Raw genomic sequence first — 20,388 nt, 5'->3', positions numbered from 1 at the left:
AACCTGCCCAGGACCACAAATCACTATGAGTGTCAACCAGGTAATCCTCACAGCCAAGCAGTTGCCACTCTCCACCTTATTACAAGTTTTCTGAATCATTGACAAACAACATGAGTTACAATGGTATCTAACAATCTAACATGCCTCTTTTGGTTTGTTTATCATGTCATGTGGTGTATTCATCCATGCTGCCACTCGGAACTTTCAGGATTCATGGGGGAAAAAAGAAAGGTGATAAAATGGTCCCCCCCAAATTAACATAACATAACATAAATAAATAATAGGATAACAAAGGGCCACCAGGGCCCATCTAGGTTATCCTGGATCAGTCGCACAGCGACCTCGTCATCAGTACTTAAAGATACACTTACAAGTACACAATACATTATATACTAATTCTAAATATTTGGCCCATTAACAGGGCTAAAGTCCTGCAGTGAAATCCTGTACAATCTGTGATCCCCATACATGGGGATCATGACTTGTTTAACTATAGTAAATTTCTTATAAAAACTATCATGCAGCGCTATACATAATCATAAATCTAATAAATTTAAGTGCTTATCTAATCTGTTTTTAAACATTGTCAAACTAGTGCTATTTACAACCCTCTCTGGCAATGCATTCCAGAAGTCTACTACCCTATGACTAAAGAAATATTTTCTTATATCTAACCTGCAGCATTGCTTTCTAATCTTCCTGCCATGATTTCTAGTCCTATTTCCTCCTCTAAGGTAAAGAAAGATCTCACATCTATGTAGTTTGTATCTGAGAACATTTTAAATAACTCTATCATATCCCTCTTATACATCTCCTCTCAAATGAAAACATGTTTAATTCCTTTAATCTATCTCTATACTCCAGGCGCTTTAATGCTGGTATCATCCTAGTTGCTCTTCTCTGAACTGCTTCTAACATGTTGATATCCTGCCTATAATGGGGTGACCAGGCCTGTATGCAATACTCTAAATGGGGCCTAACATAGGAATTATATAAGCTACGCACCACTTCCTTACTTTTATAACTAACATTTCTATTTATAAAACCCAGGATCCTATTTGCCCTATTTCTTGCTTCTAAACATTGCTTTGAAAATTTCATAGTCCTGTCTATCACTACTCCTAAATCCTTTCCTTCCTCTACTGCCTCTAGCCAACATCCCTCCATCTCATAGCTAAAGTTTGTGTTGTCTTTACCTAAATGCATAACCTGACACTTTCTAGAATTAAACTCCATCTGCCACCTGTCTGCCCATGCTATCAGCCTGTCCAGGTCTCGTTGTATTCTGTAATTGTCCTTTTCACCCTGTACTACACATGCTATCTTAGTATCATCTGCAAACTTTGATACTTTACTACTAATTCCTATATCTAAATCGTTAATGTACACCAAGAAAAGAAGAGGTCCTAGCACTGATCCTTGGGGTACCCCACTAACCACTTCCTTCCACTCAGACATTGCCCCACTTAATACTACTCTCTGTTTCCTATCAGAAAGCCATTCACTAATCCAATTAACTAACCTAAAATTGGTTTGATTAGGTTTGGTTAGTCTAGTCCATTATTGAGAGAAATCTTTTACTGTGAGGTCCGTTATTGCAAGGCACCGCTGTATTCACTAATCAAGCAAAAGAACTCTCTCTCTCTCTCTGAATTATAAAAAAAATAAGTATATGAGGGATGGAGAGAGAGAGAGAGAGAGAGAGAGAGAGAGAGAGAGAGAGAGAGAGAGAGAGAGAGAGAGAGAGAGAGAGAGAGAGAGAGAGAGAGAGAGAGAGAGAGAGAGAGAGAGAGAGAGAGAGAGAGCGCAAGGCGGGAGGGGTTGATTGGCAACAGTTTATATCTGGCTGAGGTCTGGTGACAACTGATATTACATGCATCGTGGCAGCACACAAGATATATTCTCTTCAGTACTGTATTAGCCTACAGAGTAAGGTATTTTTTTTTGTATATAGTTTTATGTCTTCAACTCCCTCTATTTGTATGCAACTATTAGGCTATAAGTTGCTTGAATATACTTTAAGATGTCTTGACTTTCTTCTCTGGTTCAAATACAGGTTTCCTTTGTTATTCGACGGCTTCATATTCAATAATTTGATTTACTGATTGCTATCTTTTATATCCACTCACTCACTTGCTTATACCATCATCAACTTATCACTAGAATGTAAATGAATGTACTGCAATAAAACTCATTCCAGCTAGATGTCGTCATGGTTAGTGAACAGGAAACACGTAACTCGATTCACGCGATAGATGCATTTCAAGAGGCATTGCGTATATCAAAATTCGCATAAAACAAACATGTAATTCTCATAAGAAACAATAGATAATAGGGGGATGCGGGATGTGGTCCCAAAAAATTCATACAAAATACTCAATTCATTTGGCTAAATTAACATGTTTTTATCATTTACCATTCTAAATACTAGAGATGTACCGATGCATCGGTATCGGAATCAGCGGTATCAGCCCTTTTTTTGGGTATCGGTATCGGCTTATTTTATGCCGATACTTCCGATACCTAAAAGGAATTTACTACTTAGTGATATATTCGATATAAGATATTGATGATACCAAATTAATATAATACGGCGTATTAAGTTTCCGTGGTGATTACCGTATGTCATAGAATACTGCTTTCTGTGGTAATAAGCCACAACCTCTAAATAAGACGTGTATGAAATGCGTATAGGCTGAACTCCAGCATCCTGTCACACAGTCGGTCATGAGTCACCACGCATTCTCACTGTGTCTCAGTCAGACGCTACTTCTCCACCCACACAAAGTTCACACAGGTGAAAAGCTTATGTTTTTTAACTATAATCTAAGAATGTCAAACTTCAGATATTGAGAATCCAACAAAATGATTTGGTATATATATATATATATATATATATATATATATATATATATATATATATATATATATATATATATATATATATATATATATATATATATATATATATATATATATATATATATATATATATATATATATATATATATATATATATATATATATATATATATATATATATATATAGTTAGGCATTTTGCATTATTGTAAATAACAGCATATTCTTATTTGATTTATAATTAACAGTGGTAGTGCTAGCCTTTTCCAAGATATCATACTGGAATAGGTGGAAGCTCGAATTATATATGTATATTAATTTTAATGCAAGTTTAATTTTTGAGTTACTTGTGTTAACCTAAGGATGTAAAAATTCCATAACTAAGAAAGTAACGATTCTGTTTTGTAATCATGTGCATTGTGTATAATTTGTTGCATATTAATTATTTAAGATCATAGCAATACACTAGAAATTTAGAATAAACTAAACTTTTTTCTATTTAATTGAAAAGATTAGGTGAAAGCTCATTTTTTCTGAATTGGTCTACTAATGTCTAATGAATTAATATCAAAGAATGTCAGATTTAATTAAAGAGAAACATACACAACAAAATGAGTTTCTTTGGCTAATATTTTGTGTCTGTTTTACAATTTTAATAATTTTAAAAATATTTTTAATCGCCAAAATATCGTCAATAAAATTAATAATGAAAATGCACAAGACCAAATGGTCCCTAAGGGAGTAAGAAGTAAGAATTTAAAATAACTGACAAGAATCAGAAGACTGAGAAGATATTCATTCCAATTACTGAGTAATTTACCTTTGCACATGGATTCAAAACGTTCTCAGAAGGACTTACAGCATCCCCCAAAACAAAGCCTCCCATCTGATAACGCTCACCGTCCACCAACTCATCCTGGTGTCCAGTGCAGTAATCACTATAAGTAGTAGCATTGGTATCGGTGGTATCGGTATCGGTAGTAGTATCGGTATCGGCCCAATTAGGTGGTATCGGTATCGGTATCGGAATCAGCCAAAATTTTGGTATCAGTACATCTCTACTAAATACTAGAAATGTATTTAAAGTAAAGAGAAAAGCAAGAAATAATAAGAGAAAGCAAAAAATGATAAGAGAAAACAAAAAAACAAAGAATACGTAAACACAACACTCACTGCGTCACTGCCTTCACCACTCACACCACAGTCAGTCACCATCTTCCTCTCAGCTTTACCACTTTATCAAAAATCCACTTATCAAAAATAACCCCATATGCAGAAGAAGATGAAGGATGTTTTGGGGTCATCTTGGTGAATTATACGCAGACTGAAGAGATTCCGTCTGTACTCAGTGCTGGCAGACTGCAAATGAGGCACGAGAAGAGCAGAGCTCCCATCCATCGGCCAGCTGCGGAACTCTCTGGCGCGCAGCTTGAAATTGCGTCTGGTGCTCAGTTTGAAAATGCGGTTGAACCAAATCGCATATAAGTAAACCGATCACGCAAATTAAATTAATTATAATATTTTTTCGGTCGCGTTATAACAAAAACACATAAATCAAACACGCATAACTTGAGAGTTACCTGTACCACTCTTTTTTTTCTGCTTATCTTTTGTTTGTCCTCTACAGGAGCTGTTGATCCAAAGGCTTGGCTCTGGACCAATCTCAAGCCACCTGTAGCATCAAGATCAAGGTCAAAATCAGTCTTTCAGTTGTATTCAGTTCACAAGTGTTTTTATTTTGCTAAAATTCCCATTCATTGTTGAGTATTACAAGTGATAAAAGCGTGATGTTTTCCAAGCTGACTGCAACATCTAATGCTGGTGACTTGAAGGCCAAAAGACCAAAGGAAAAGCTTTTCTTTAAAGAAAAAGCTTGAAGCTATTAATCAAGCACCATGAGGCAGTTGTCCCAATCCACTATTTCCACCATCATCAAACAAGCAGCAAGTGTGAAGAAAGCAGGTGAGACAGCTTCCACAGTAATGGCACAGACGCTAATGAGGAGACGGGAGCCATCAATGGAGGAAATGGAGAGACTCTTAAGGGAATGGATTGATGACCAGACTTGACACCAAGTGGCACCTGTTAACTCAACTGAATCTTATTTCCTCCTCTTGCCAGTGAATATAGGCCTATAGGAGAAACCATAGTGGGAAAAAAAAAAAAAAAAACTGAGCCTATAACATTACCTCTTTGGGTGGCACTGAAAAGTGTTCTCTATCTCTCAATACAAGCTAAGCTTAAGTTACTCTCCCCATTAAGTTAAATCCTATATAACTTTAAGTTCACTATTTCATTGTTCATTATTCAGTCTGGAACAAAAGCCAATCATAAAACGAGGGAAACCTGTTGTTGTCGATAATTAATAAAATTTATTCCTTTAAGGTATGTTTATGGTATGAATTTTGTCTGCAAGAGTTAAGATTGTTTTGTCACCTAAATGTTATTTTTTATGTGCTTATCTTTCATTTTATCACTTAACAGTAGTGGAAGGTGACTAGGGCTATCATATATGTTGATCTTAGATGGAAAAAAAAACAAATATGCTTCTGTTTTATAAGATTAAAAAATAAAGGTTTATGTTTCCCCACTCCTCACTTGATGTTTCCCCATGACAGAGAAACAACAACAGAGGTCCCAAATTATTTTGCAAAACATGATACATTTTTTGAGTTGAGGATTTATGCATCCACAAAAGGTGGGCCATGTTGTGTTGCTTGTTTTGGGCAGTGTGCACTCTCTCCAGTACAAAATGGAATTTTATGCAGGCTTTCCTACTAATAGATCGGTGTTATCCCACACCACCCTATACAATATCCATTATTATTATATATGAAAAGTAACAGCACAACATAAGTGAAGTTGAGATTATTTTCATTATAAAGTCCAATAAATCCAGTAATAATAAATGACATTCATTCTGGGATGAGTAAGATAACAAGATTTAAGGAGTCTCTAACTGTACTGTTTTGAAATATGGCTCTTACATACTGTATTGAATTGGTGCAAGCTGCTTAGTGCATTAGAGCCATTTCATTCTGCCAAGCTTTAACCTCCATGGTTAAAATATTGACAAAATGTATTCTGGAACTCCATTGCCTGATCATTATGCCATTGTCAAGCTATGACTCAAAGTTGATCAATATCTTCCCTGTCAACAAGTTCTTGAGGAGAGTGTAATTGCTTTGATGTACTCGGCAAGTACTATACTTGATGGCTCATAAGACATATGTGCTCAATCATAAAACAAACCCAGTTTTGGCAGACATTGAAATGAAAAAAAGAGAAATGAAAGAATTTAAGCTCTGAATATGAAGTGAAGAATTTCAACTGACATTTGAAGAGTGACATGCATTTCGGTCATTATTAGATCCCACTATCTTGCATTTAAAAACTTTTATCTTTGCTAGGTGTGTAGGCTTACACACCAATCCTGTTGTGACTTGTAAGATGTGAACATGTACCTGGCATATGGTATTGGCAGTGACTGTAAGTGTCAGATACTACAGAACTAATAATCAAAATTTTTTCCATTGTCATTTTTTTCTTATACATATGCGAGGTAGTAATGTTAAAAGATAGTGCAATTTTAATTGTATGAAAGTACGTCTTACCTTAACAAGTAACAGCATCACACTGTAAAGAATGCAGTGACACTTACCTGCATGAAGACCAAGATCACCAACACCAACTGTGTGTTTGTTTTGGTTCATACAATGCATGGTGCATGGTCACTTGGCAAATTCTTCTTGACTGATGTCATTCTATGTGAATTACTGGTAAGTATGAACTGTTATATATTGTTGGTGTGGTACCAATCATCATTTTGTTTACATGTGCAAAGATGTCTGGGGTTTGATTTTTAGAGCCTCTGTTGCTATATACAAACCACCAACCACTGCCCCACTACTGAAACTTGGCCTGATAGGATGCAGGATCATTTCATGAGACTTTCTTTTGGAGAATATATATATATATATATATATATATATATATATATATATATATATATATATATATATATATATATATATATATATATATATATATATATATATATATATATATATATATATATATATATATATATATATATATATATATATATATATATATATATATATATATATATATATATATATATATATATATATATATATATATATATATATATATATATATATATATATATATATATATATATATATATATATATATATATATATATATATATATATATATATATATATATATATATATATATATATATATATATATATATATATATATATATATATATATATATATATATATATATATATATATATATATATATATATATATATATATATATATATATATATATATATATATATATATATATATATATATATATATATATATATATATATATATATATATATATATATATATATATATATATATATATATATATATATATATATATATATATATATAAAGACAATGAAGAACTAAATAATTGTAACAATGGTCTGAGGATCCGCTCCAAATGGCACCTGGAAGAAACTAACCTATAACTCAGATGTCTATGGTTGGTAGGAGCAAAAGCACTATCTGTATGCAGCATGAGAAAACAGCTAAATAAGGAAAAACCTAAGTTTCCAATTCCTAAATAAGTGTATATCAGGCCTTAATCTATAAACTGATGTATTGTAAGTTTGATCCACTAGACATGTCAATACAGGCAGCTTTACAAATAAAAGAAAATTATCGGATACCAAAATGTCCGACACCAAATAGGCTTGCGCCAAAATGGCCAGCACAAAAATGACCGGCACCAAAATGAGCGAGCTAAACCAGCACACCTAAACAGCTGCGCCCAAATGTGCCTTACCCATCCTGGTACATATAACTCAACTTTGTCCATAACATGACTTACAATGTTGTTTTACAAATAAGCTTACATAGTCTTAAAAATATTTTTCCCAATTAAAAAGAAAATAAAAAGGTAATGACAGGAACCACTAAGCCACTTACCTAACACAGGCTGAGGCAGCAGCTGACCTAACCCTTGGGTCCTGGTCAGCAAGCAATGGCACCAAGACAGCTGTCAGTACCCTGTGAGAAAACCTATCAGCTTGGGGAAGTGGCACACAGCCACCTGGCGTGGAGGAGTTGCCACAACTCTCCACGTGGTCAGTGAAGCTCAGCGGCAACCCTGAGAGGAGTTCACACAGCTCTACCTGTAATACACAACATTGCTGCCATTAAGTCAATGCCACTAAATCTGGAAATGACTTGTGCTGTATGAGCCTCACAGAGGATAGCATTGACTCACACTTTACAAGGCTGACAGTACACCCTCCTCTTGAGTTTTGCGACCCTCAAGTTTGATACTTAGTCCTAAATTCTTTCCATCCTGAATTTCACGTGTTATTGCAACAGGTTCCACATTGTTTTGACAAGTAATGGTCATGTTTACCTACCACTGGCATCATGCGTGCTATCTCAAGGCTCCAATGAAATCTCAAATGAGATGTTCCATATCTGCAGCACTGACAATGTCATATCCAGTGGTAGGTAAATGTTTTGGCTACCTGAAGCAGTGAGTCCATAGCTGCTGCTATATTCTGTCTCTCATGAGTTGCACTGAACTCACCACCACTCATTTCTGCCTCATTCCATGGGAGAACCCTCCTCCACCCATGTTTCACTGCAGCAATACTGACAACATGCCAACATTCCACCACTAAATGTTACTGCATCTGTCTGATGCACTGCTTATGAGTGATGTGGGACTCCAACTTGTGGTGCAGTGTTCAGTAGCACTATTAAGTGAAATGCATGAAAACAATGATAGATAGATCTAACCATAAAAGAGGACAACAGAAAGTGTGTTGATAGTACAAAAAAACATTGTGTAAAGTGGCGTTGGAAAGAGAAGGGAGATGAGTACAATTGCCAAATACTGATTATCATTGATACATATCTACAGTACATATGTACTAATTATAATCAACATTTGGTAACTCTACATTGGTTACCATTGGTACATATTGGTACATATGTACCAATATGTACCAATATGTAACCTGTATTGGTTACCAATGGTAACCAATACAGGTTACCCCTAATTTATGATGGGGTCAGATTTCTGAAAACCAAATCAAATAATGAGCAATCAAATAGCAAACTTAAGGTTTAACAGGATTTCATTTAATGGGGAGAGTAGCCTAGGCCTTGCCTATATTGAGTTATAAAGAACACATTTCCATGCCACCTAATGATTAAATGCTAAAATACAGTACAGTAGATATTAATTGAATATTAATCTTTAAAAAAAATAACCATGTAGAGTACTGCAGATGGCTAAACAAAGAAGTGCTTACACTGTATGGAAAAGAAAGCTTGAGTAGCATCAAGTAGTATTCCAATATGATTTTGTACATGCCACACTATTGGCCGATAGAGGAGACACAACCAATGAGAACATGTATCCTGGGCACTGATTGGTTTAGTGACTACAGACTCAGTTCCCAGCAGCGTAGCCTTCAGCATCCCTACAAGAGTTGCCAAAACAAAGGCCTGGCTCAGGGGAAATCACGAGTCACTTGTAGCATCAAGATCAAGATCATGACAATGTGGACACAGATGGGATCCTGGACCAAGACAGATGTTACAGAAGAGACGGCATCCATCTCAACCATGTCAGGAACCAGAAGCTGTGGAGGTGACTGGTTGAGTGGATGTGGGCAAGGAAGGTGCTGTGTGGAGGCAGCCTAATGAGGATGACCAGCAGATGACAGCTGACATGGAAGAGATGAGAGTAACCAGGCAAATGAATGTGTGAAGATTGGCTGTATGAATATCAGAAGATGGGGTGTGTGGAAATTTGCAAGGAGCTCAGTGAGTGGAATTTTGATGTTGTTAAGCTTACAGAGACTCACCTGAGAGATGACGTGCAAATAGAGGTGTTAGCTCCTGCCTGGTATAGAGAGAGAGAGAGAGAGAGAGAGAGAGAGAGAGAGAGAGAGAGAGAGAGAGAGAGAGAGAGAGAGAGAGAGAGAGAGAGAGAGAGAGAGAGAGAGAGAGAGAGAGAGAGAGAGAGAGAGAGAGAGAGAGAGAGAGAGAGAGAGAGAGAGAGAGAGAGAGAGAGAGAGAGAGAGAGAGAGAGAGAGAGAGAGAGAGAGAGAGAGAGAGAGAGAGAGAGAGAGAGAGAGAGAGAGAGAGAGACAGAGAGACAGAGAAACAGAGAAACAGAGAGAGAGAGAGACAGAGAGACAGAGAGAGAAAACAGAGAGACAGAGAGAGAGAGTTTACCTATAAGAGTTTTACCTATAAATTTGCTACGGGAAATGAGCTACACTCGTGGTGTCCCGTTCGCTTGAATCCATTTATCATACTTTTCTTTAAAACTATAGATATTTCTTGCTCTCACTACACCCTCCGGTAATCTATTCCAGGCAGTGACAGTTCTTGCTGGGAAACTGAACTTTTTAATATCAGTTGTACACCCCGGAATCCTCAATTTCAAATCATGATTATCTCTTGGTCTTCTCGTCATATCCAGCTCGAGAAAGTCATCTCTATCAATCTTGTCAATCTCATTTACACACTTGAACAGTTGGATCATATCACCTCTTCTTCTTCTCTCTTCCAACGGTGGCAGATTTAGTCTACATAATCTTTCCTGGTAATCTATATCATGCAAGGCTGGCACCAGTTTCGTTGCCGCTCTTTGTACCCATTCCAGTTTATGTATATGTTTCCTCAAATGAGGCGCCCACACCACCTGTGCATATTCTAATTTTGGTCTCAGAATTGATTCTATTACTTTTTTACCAGTGTTTCATTCAGGTGAGTAAATGTAGTTCTGATATTTGCAACTATTGCCAAACCTTCCCCTACAATTTTGTTTATATGTCCCTCAGGTGACAAGTTGTTTTGTACTATAACCCCCAAGTCTTTTTCTCTTTCTACACACATTAGATTCACTCCACCTAAGTTATAGCTTGCATGAGGTCTGTGTATACTTCTTCCCATTTCCAACACATGACATTTGTCAGCATTAAATTCCATCATCCATTTATTGCTCCATTCATGAATAATATCAAAGTCCTCTTGTAAACCTTGACAATCTTCTTGGGATTTTACTTGTCTCATTATTTTTGCATCATCTGCGAACAAATTAATATAACTTCTCACTCCATTCGGTAGATCATTTACATATATCAGGAACATTAGGGGTGCCAGCACAGACCCCTGTGGGACTCCACTCTCTCTACTTCAGCCCATTCAGAGCTTACACCCCATACTACTGTCTTCATTTTCCTCCCTGATAAGTAACTTGTCATCCATTTAAGTATCTTGTCCCCAAGTCCTCCATATTTTTCCATCTTCCACTTAAGTCTTTTATGGGATACCTTATCAAAAGCCTTTTTTAGATCAAGATATATACAGTCAACCCATCAACTATGTCAATTACTCTTGAATAAAAACTTAGAAGATTGGTAATGCAAGATCTTCCCTTTCTAAATCCAAATTGCTTTGATGAAAGAATTTATCTTTCTTCTAGGAACTTTATCCATCTATCTCTTATTATTCCCTCTAACACCTTTATCAATATACAAAGAAGAGAAACAGGCCTGTAGTTTAACGGTGACTCTCTACTTCCTCCTTTATGTATAGCCACTATTTGCGTTTCCTTCCACTTTTCCGGAACATATCCTTCTTCTAATGACTTCATGTATAACTGATGAATTGGCCAAATTAATTCCTCAGCACAACATTTCAACACCCATCCTGACATTTGGTCCGGTCCCATTGCCTTATTTACATCCAGCATCTGAAGTCTTGTTATGACTTCCTTTCTATCAAATACAATGTTTTCCAACTTGGGTCCTTGATATCCTCCTAGTACTCCTTCTCCAACATAATCACCATCTTTTACAAACACTGATTTAAACTTGTTATTTAACACCTGAGCTATTTCTCGCTCATTTTCAATTTCCACTTTCAGCTTCTGAATTGCACCTTTAATTTTTGTTTTACCATTAATGTATTTGTAAAAAAGTTTAGGATCACTTTCATATTTATCCACAATGTTTTTCTCATATTTAGCCTCTTCCTCTCTTCTCACCTCTGTATACATATTCTGTGCTCTGTGATACTTTTCCTTTGTCCCTTCATTCCTTCTTTTTCTCATATTTTTCCATGCTCTATCTCTCTCTTCTTTGGCTTTTCTGCATCGCTCGTTAAACCACACTTTTTTATCTCTCTCTCTTGGCTTATATAAAGGGACTGTTTTCTGAACCACTTCGTCGTATACTCTCAGTACCTCTTCCAGCATTGCCTCTGTATTCAATTCCAAGATCCTCTCGAACCACCTCCTCTCTCTAAAATATTTCTTCATATTCTCTATGTCAGCCTTCTTAAAGTTGTACTTATTAATCGCAGTTTTCTGGGACTCACATTCCAATCCATATCTGAGCCACACTTCACATATGAGGACTACGTGATCTCCTCTCTCAGAGAGAGAGAGAGAGAGAGAGAGAGAGAGAGAGAGAGAGAGAGAGAGAGAGAGAGAGAGAGAGAGAGAGAGAGAGAGAGAGAGAGAGAGAGAGAGAGAGAGAGAGAGAGAGAGAGAGAGAGAGAGAGAGAGAGAGAGAGAGAGAGAGAGAGAGAGAGTGTTTACAAGGTAGAAAGCGCTGAGTCCTGCCGCATAGATGGAGAACTCCTGAGTCAGTGGGTGAGGTCACTGCCTCATGCTGTGCCACACCAAAGCTCAGTCCACAGCTAGCTACCACAGAGAACACATTGACATCATCATCTTCATAACGTGGTGTAGACACCAACCTGTAAGTTCATCGTCCTTCAGACGTACTTATCTCGCATGCCACTCCATGATTGTATTTCATCACATTTTAATCGTCTCACATAATGTAGCATGTACCTGTATCACAGCTGTTCTCATTTTGGTGGGAATGGGTGGAATACAGGAGGATGTGACCTGTCAAAGGCTCCTAATTATTTCACCTGCATCCCTGCCAATGGGGAAAAGCATGTATTGTATTGTTTTTTACCATGGTATTTTCTGTCAACAGATTTTGACTGAAATATATAGTATCAAGTCAACATGAGGATCTCACTGTCGCACAACCACCTGATAGGTGGTAACAGAAGGCATGTGAATGTCATGATAGGAGAAGGATGTAAAACACAGAACTGAAAGTAGAGGAGATTGATGTGGGGGAGTGTGAAAGCAGTGAAGATGTGAAAGTGAGAGCAGAGTGGAGGAAGGAATGAGTGAGGCAGAATAGAAAAGATGGTAGTAGTGGTAGAATATATCACTGTTATGGGAAAAAGAGCTGATACGTAGAATAGGAGGAAGTATGACATACTTAACCCATTCATTACTGAGATACATTTTTACCATGAATTTTGTGTATGAGTAGACAATTTTATTAGGAAGGGTCTATGGAGGTCAGAAGATTAATTACCAGAGTCTTCACTATTTTAATTCCCACTAAATTTCTGAAGTTATATAGAAATGTTTAATAGTAAGCAGAATAAATATCAAAATGTGTCATGGTACTGAAGAGGTTAAGAGAATTGTTAGAGAGTATAGGGAGGAAAGAGTGCTTGTAATGAGTGACATGAATGCACACATGAGGCTACTGAGAGAACTGATGAACAGGAATGGTGAAATGCTTGAGGAGTTTATGGATGAGATGGAGTTGGAGAATTTGAATGTTACCTTGGCTGAGGGGCAAGTGACTTGGAATGCAAGGGAGCACGAATCAGCGATTGACTACATGCTGGTGGATGGAAGAATGTGAGAAATTGTCACACATGTGGATGGATGAGGATAGTATGATGAATATTGTCTGACCACAATATGTTAGTAGTGGAGTGCCGGATGCAGAGTGGGAGTGAAGTGAGAGTGACAAGTAAGGAAAGGAGGTGGAGACTGAGAGATGTAGGGTGGGACAACTTTCAGGTAGAACTGAGTGTTTGAAGGTGGGATGATGATGTAAGTGTGTATGATGTGGAGCACCTGAATGAGAGAGTGGTTGAGAATGTGCAGAGTGCTGCTGAGAATCAGATGGAGTTTGTGAGAGTAGGCAGAAGAAAGAGAATATGTAGACCATGGTGGAATGATGAAATTAGAGAGACCAGGAAGGAATGAAAGAAAAATTAGTTGAAAGTGCAGATGGTTGAGAAAAAAAAGACATTAAGGTGATGAGGCAGTGAATGAGTACCAGAATGCATGGGCAGCATATGTGAAACAACAGACTTACAAGATGAATGATAATGAAGGGCAAAGTGAAGCATGAAAGGAGTGTGATTAAATCTTTAAGGGAGAAAGGCATGGAAGGTGGCCGTGAATGGTACAAGTTCATGAGAGGTAAGAATATGTCAGGAAATGTTGGTGTGGAAAGTCTGAAAGTGAATGGTGAAGTTACAACAGAGAATGAAAGAATCAGGGAGGTGATTAGACAGTTTTTGGAAGAAGTTGGTGGTGTAGGTGAGGTGCTTGGTGTGAGAGAAGGATGTGTAACACTGGAAAGGAAGAATGCAGATGAAATGAATGAGAGATGTGTGAAAAGGCAGAAGAATGGGAAGGCAGCAGGGTCAGATGGGATACTATATGATATGTACATAAATGGAGATGTTGTGACTGATAGGATGACTGAAGTATTTAACAGGTGTGGAAGGAGGAGAGAGTGCCAAGCTTGTGGAATGAATGCAGGGTGACTCTATTGTATAAGGAAGTAAAAATACATTGAAAAACTATAAACTGTACACTAGTAAAGACAGTAGGTTGTAGGTTAAGTGTTCAGTGCAGTCTTAAATGAGAGATTGCATAAATAGATTGAGTGAGCTAGAGTGTTAGGTGAAGAACAGAATAGTTTGTGTCGACAGGATGGCTGAGGACATGTTTGTGGTGACTGAAATGACTGAGAGGATGGAGGTACACTATAATTACATTTTCTGGATATAAAGAAAGTATACAACAGGGTGGACAGAGAAATGTTAGGCAGAGTCTTAGGTAGAATTGGGCTGTGAAAAAATAATAAAAATTGTGTGTAGCATGAATGTTGACACAAACGCTCAATACAAGCTAACACACATAGAAACAGACAGGGTTAAGAGTGAGAGGGCAGTTAGGAAAAGATGTATATTGTCACCAAGCCTTTTCAGCTTGTATACAGAGGAATTAGTAGCTAGATTGAGAAGAATGAATGCAGGACTAAGTGCGGAGAATGGTATGTGTACTTCTCTATGTAGATGAAGCAGTGGTTATCAGTGAATCAGCAGATGAGTTGTAAAGTTTGTTGATGTTGTGGATGCATATGGAAGAGAATTTGGAGTTAAGTTTACTAGTGAGAAAAGTAAGGTAATGATAGTGAATATGTCAGAGAATGAAAGTAATATAGTATGGAGAACTGGAGAGAATGAGTTGAAAAAAGCACAAGAAAATAAGTATTTGAGGAAGTGGGTGAGTATGAATGGATGTGAAAAGGCAAAGAATGTAAAGATAAGCTTGGTGAACCACTGGGTAGGGAAACTGGAAAGTGCAGCTAGAATGAGAATATGTAAATAAGATGTGCTGAGAGAAGTGTATAAGAGTGCGGCCATACCCAATATAATATATAGTATGGAGATGATTGCACGGAACTTACATGAAATTGACAAAATAAAAGTGAAGCAGAATAGAGTAGCTAGAATGGCACTGAACACACCAAGGTACACAGCAGTAGTAGCTTTGACAGGTGATATAGGACAGAGCACTTTCAGGGAAAGATTAATAAAAGCAACACTTAGGTATAAGATTAGGTTAGTGAGAACGGATGATGAGAGAATAGCAAGGAAGGTGTACCTGTAGAGTGAAAGTAGAAGCAAATGGAGGAAGACATGCATGAGAATAACAGAGAGGAGTGGATTACAAGTTGTATGGGGCATGAGAATTGGTGGGAGGAATCAAAATGAGCGTGACAGCAGGAGATATACCACGTCACCTGTATCATCAAGTTTAAGATCATTCTGCACCATTCAATTTCTTCTCTACACACCCACTGACATGCTGAAGGAACATTTAAAAAGTGTTTGAGAGTTTAGAAAAGGTTTATAGAGTGTTTAAAAGTATAGATAAGACTTATAAGAGTGTGTGGAGGCTTATGAAAGCTTTAATGACATCACAATACAGTGATGAATCACTTTAACTAATACTGTTTCTAATTTAAGGATTTTCACCTATTGCAGATGGTTTTGGTGTAGCAGTCTACACCACTACACAGGATGTAGCAGGCAGCAAGTGATATGGTTTCAACATCTGTATACATCACATCACCGCTGGCCTCCTTTGCCTTAGATCACTTGCTGCCTGCTACCATCCTGTGTAGTGGTGTAGACTGCTACACCAAAACCATCTGCAATAGGTGAAAATCCTTAAATTAGAAACAGTATTAGTTAAAGTGACCTAATGGAATGGGTCAAATTGACCTCTGCAAGTCAAACATCCTTAACTACTCCTACTCAGACCATAGGTACACCTGGGTAACTCTCAATCCCTCTGATGAGAGGGAAGATACCGGCTCGGTAAACAACCAGAACATAATTGTGGCTGCAGTTGAAGTCAGCTCAATAATGGCAGATGTGTGTTAAGGTTTCTGCCTCCTGCAGAAGGAATGGATTGGCTGATACCCACAAGTCATGTGCACAGAGTTTGAATATGTATCCAAGTGGGGTTTCAAAAATACTTCATGGACCATTACATCCTGTTTGGGACATTACCCTGGTACATAATACCAATGATGCATGAGGAATTACTGTAAATAACAGGAATGAGTTTTGATAAGTGATCACTGGAGTGTGGATGGTGCTGGAATAGTGGTGCATTTGTTTACGGCTTGGTGGTGATATATATATATATATATATATATATATATATATATATATATATATATATATATATATATATATATATATGACAAAAATTTGGGAAAAAGACAAAACAAGATACATTAAGAATATAGGAAAACAAACAAAAAGAAAAAGAAGAAATGGGAACTGATACAAAAGGCTTTCCATCTCACATCCACTACTGGACTGGACAAGACCAGTGATTGGTTAATTAAGTGCCTAGATAAAAAAAAAAAATGAGCATCTGGCATCAATTCATAACAATTGTAAAAGTGATATTGAATCATCTAATGGCAAGGGAAACCTGTATCAGGCAACTCTACTCATCTACACTTTCCTCTTCAATGCCACACAACACAATGGCTTTTTGTACAATCAAGACTCTTTCTGTTGTTTTCTTTCACAGCTGAATCTACGTGTCATTGTTTATTTTCATATACAATATTTCATGATGCTTCAGAACACTGTACCAGAGGTTGGAGCCCTGCATGATATAGTAACACATCAATCACGTATCGGGCCACATGTGTACCTAACAATTGTTTCACCGTTTACACATTGGTACATCTGTGGCCCAAATAGCCGTTTCTATAAATTTTTGTAAACATGAGTATGTAAGTAATTTGTGTGTAAATTTGTATGTTTTGTGACTACAGATGTGTTACAATGGTACCATGTATTAAGTTGACAATGGTATGGTGGTAATTACATATATAAAAAAAAAATAAATAAATAAAAAAATAAAAAAAAAGTATAAAAGATGTATAAAGTTTTTTGAGACATTTTACTTTCACAATATGACCACTGCATTATGTAACAATAATGAACTACATTGGAAAATTCCTCTCATAGCAAATAACACGAATAAAGATTCTAGTAAAATAAAAATTTTGCTTCCATAACCAAAAAAAATAATGTTCTGTAGTCTTTGTACAACTTGACTTCATTTAAGAGGGAAGTATCAAGACATCTGTTCCTTGATTTTGAATAACCATTTACTTTTCTTTCAAGGAACCAGCCCTTGGCTGGCTTCCCTCCTGCATAAAAAGTCATCATGTTATTCATTTTACATATATAGCCTACCTATTACCATCCAATGATGGTAATAGGTACAAACTGGTTTATATATACACCGACCCATGCGATAGTGAGAAAACACATTTGTGGTCTGCTATTTGGTATGTATGTGTAATATGGATCTTAATGTTCTACCCTACAGTCTGCCCTCTCACAATGAAACATGCCTCCTCTCTCTGCAAAAGTCCAATGGACACTGGTATGGTGTAGATAAGAAGGGTTCCACGGGGCAAGCAAGAGAGCGGAGTTGCCAAACATGATTAACGTGTTAATATTCTTGTCATTTTTCTTTTTTTTCTCTCCTTTTCAATAAAGTGTTTCCCATTTTTTGTCTTTATAAGAGTGTTCATCTCCAAAACTGTAACATAACCATCAATTTAAAGGTGTGCATTTTAAGATAAGGGAGGAAAGGGATGGTAAGGGAGTCAGCTTCTCAACGAACAAAACTGAATAAGAACTGTTTCAGTATTTTCAACACTGGGCATTCCGTGATCGTTGAGTTTAGCACTATACCCAAAGAAACAAGCAACTGAAAAACTCAAGAGGGTGTGTAGACATCTTCAGCTTTGGATATCACTCAAAAAAGTCAAATAAGAAACATGCAAATGGATGTGGATGTAAAACAATGAAACCCAGCATTAGCAAAACTGAAGATCAATCTGAGGAAAAAATATGTTGATTCATTATGTTTACTTGAAGTACCATTTAATGAAATATTTTTTTAGTGTTCCTACATACCATTAACCCATAACAATAACAAGTAACTCACCTTGACAAGCCAGTAAGGGTTGGAAGCCACATTGACTAGGTGTGGCAGGACAGACAGCACAACAGAGGCATGGAGGGAATGAAGCAGCTCATCCACACACAGACTCAGTCCGGCAATGGCTCCCCGAGACGTCACACTCGACTCATGGCCAAGCAGCTGGTGAAGGGAATATTTCAGTAATTATGTCTTCATTTCCAATGTTTTAAAGCTATAGAGTTCCATTTATCTGTTTTTATATATGGCTGGCAATTCCACACACAGTAGCCAACATAAAGCACCATACTCATACATGCTCTATTCACACTCTTAGCCTGGTCAGCCACAATTGGAAAGGGATAGTTTCATGGACCACCATATACCATATTTGATGGCTCATAAGATGCATCTTTTCTCTCCCCCACAAAAAAAAAAAATAAATAAATAAATAAATATAAATGAATAAATAAATAAATAAATAAAAAATCTCAGAAAATGAGCCTGCGTACTATGAGGCCAAGGTTCAGCATTGAAGCACTGGTTGGTGGTAAGATTGTAGTAACAGGGACTCTAAAATCAAACCCCCAGACATCTTCGCACAGGTAAACATTGATATTACACCACAAAACAACTCTTTCTTTCAAGGGAACAATATATAACAGGTCATACTTATTGCAAATTCACACAGAATGACACCAATTAAGAATATGCCTAAGTGACCACTCACTATGCATTGTATGTACCATAACAAACAAGTGGTTAGTGGTCTTGATCTTGACACAGGCAATCTTCACTGCATTCTTTACAGTGTGATGACCTTACTCCTTGAGGAAAGACTCACTTTCATATAATTAATATTGCACCTATCTTTTCACATTCTTACCTTGCATACATGTAAAAAAAAATGACGATAAAAATAAAAAATTCATGATTATTAGCCCTGTAGTCTCTCAGTCAGTGCCAAAGCCATATACCAGGTACATGTTTACATCTCATAGCAGGATTGGTAAGTAGGCTACCATAAAATATCAAAATTTTGAAATGCAAAATATTGGGGTCTAATAATGATTTAAATGCATGTCAGTCTTCAAATATCAGGTGAAATCCTTCACTTCATATTCAAAACTTAAATCTGCTCATTTCTTTTTTTTTTTTTTCAATGTCTGCCAAAACTGGGTGCATCTTATGAGCCATCAAATACAGTTATAGTTTACAATATTCTTTATTTCTATTCTTATACAACTTAATGATCTCAAAACTATTCCCTAAATCTTTCTGTATTGTTTCTATGAAACTGCGTTTTTTTTACTCCATCATTATTTTTTATTTCCTTTCTTGTATGACTAAAGTCTTTCCCCACAATTAAAAAATACAGGCTGGCATTGTAATCAACTAAACAAGTTACATATTATTTTTTTATTTATGAAACCAACAGTTGTGAACAAACCTTACTTCCATTATAATAAAAAAAAAATTAAAGAGGGAAAGCATACACTTGTCATAGACCTTTCAAACACATCTTCCTGACACTAACCTTACACAAGATCTCAAGGAGGGAAGAAAGAGTCAGACTGGGGCGGGAAAAGTCATTATATTGGCCACAGCCATGCACAAGACTGGCCCGGACGAACTGACCAATCACAATGGCAACGCTGGCCCCAATCTGTGGGTCCGAGTGGCTGTGGAAGCGAAGAACATCATCCAAGTGTTGTTGAAGCTCTGAAATACACAAAGGGCAATTTACCATTCACAGTTCTTAAACACGTATCTGGTTTAATTTGAATTTTCTACATTACAT

The 20,388-nt window shown here is 36.7% G+C and overlaps 1 protein-coding gene across 4 annotated transcripts in view; it reads right to left on the bottom strand.

The window, feature by feature from the left end:
- The window catches only part of LOC123502590 (huntingtin-like), a 420,122-nt gene that overhangs the window by 346,896 nt on the left and 52,838 nt on the right, over positions 1 to 20,388 (bottom strand). For all 4 annotated transcript variants that reach the window (XM_045251746.1, XM_045251745.1, XM_045251744.1 and 1 more), the window contains exons 11-13: positions 20,125 to 20,309; positions 18,615 to 18,770; positions 7,880 to 8,085 (exon numbers count right to left, since the gene is read on the bottom strand). In XM_045251746.1, the coding sequence (XP_045107681.1) occupies positions 7,880 to 8,085; positions 18,615 to 18,770; positions 20,125 to 20,309 (547 nt within the window). The remainder of the gene's footprint in view (positions 1 to 7,879; positions 8,086 to 18,614; positions 18,771 to 20,124; positions 20,310 to 20,388) is intronic.

Source organism: Portunus trituberculatus, chromosome 12 (assembly GCF_017591435.1).
Source record: "Portunus trituberculatus isolate SZX2019 chromosome 12, ASM1759143v1, whole genome shotgun sequence".
Lineage (NCBI taxonomy): Eukaryota > Metazoa > Arthropoda > Malacostraca > Decapoda > Portunidae > Portunus > Portunus trituberculatus.
Note: the sequence above shows the minus strand (reverse complement) of the source record. Positions and strands in the feature narration are given on the sequence as shown.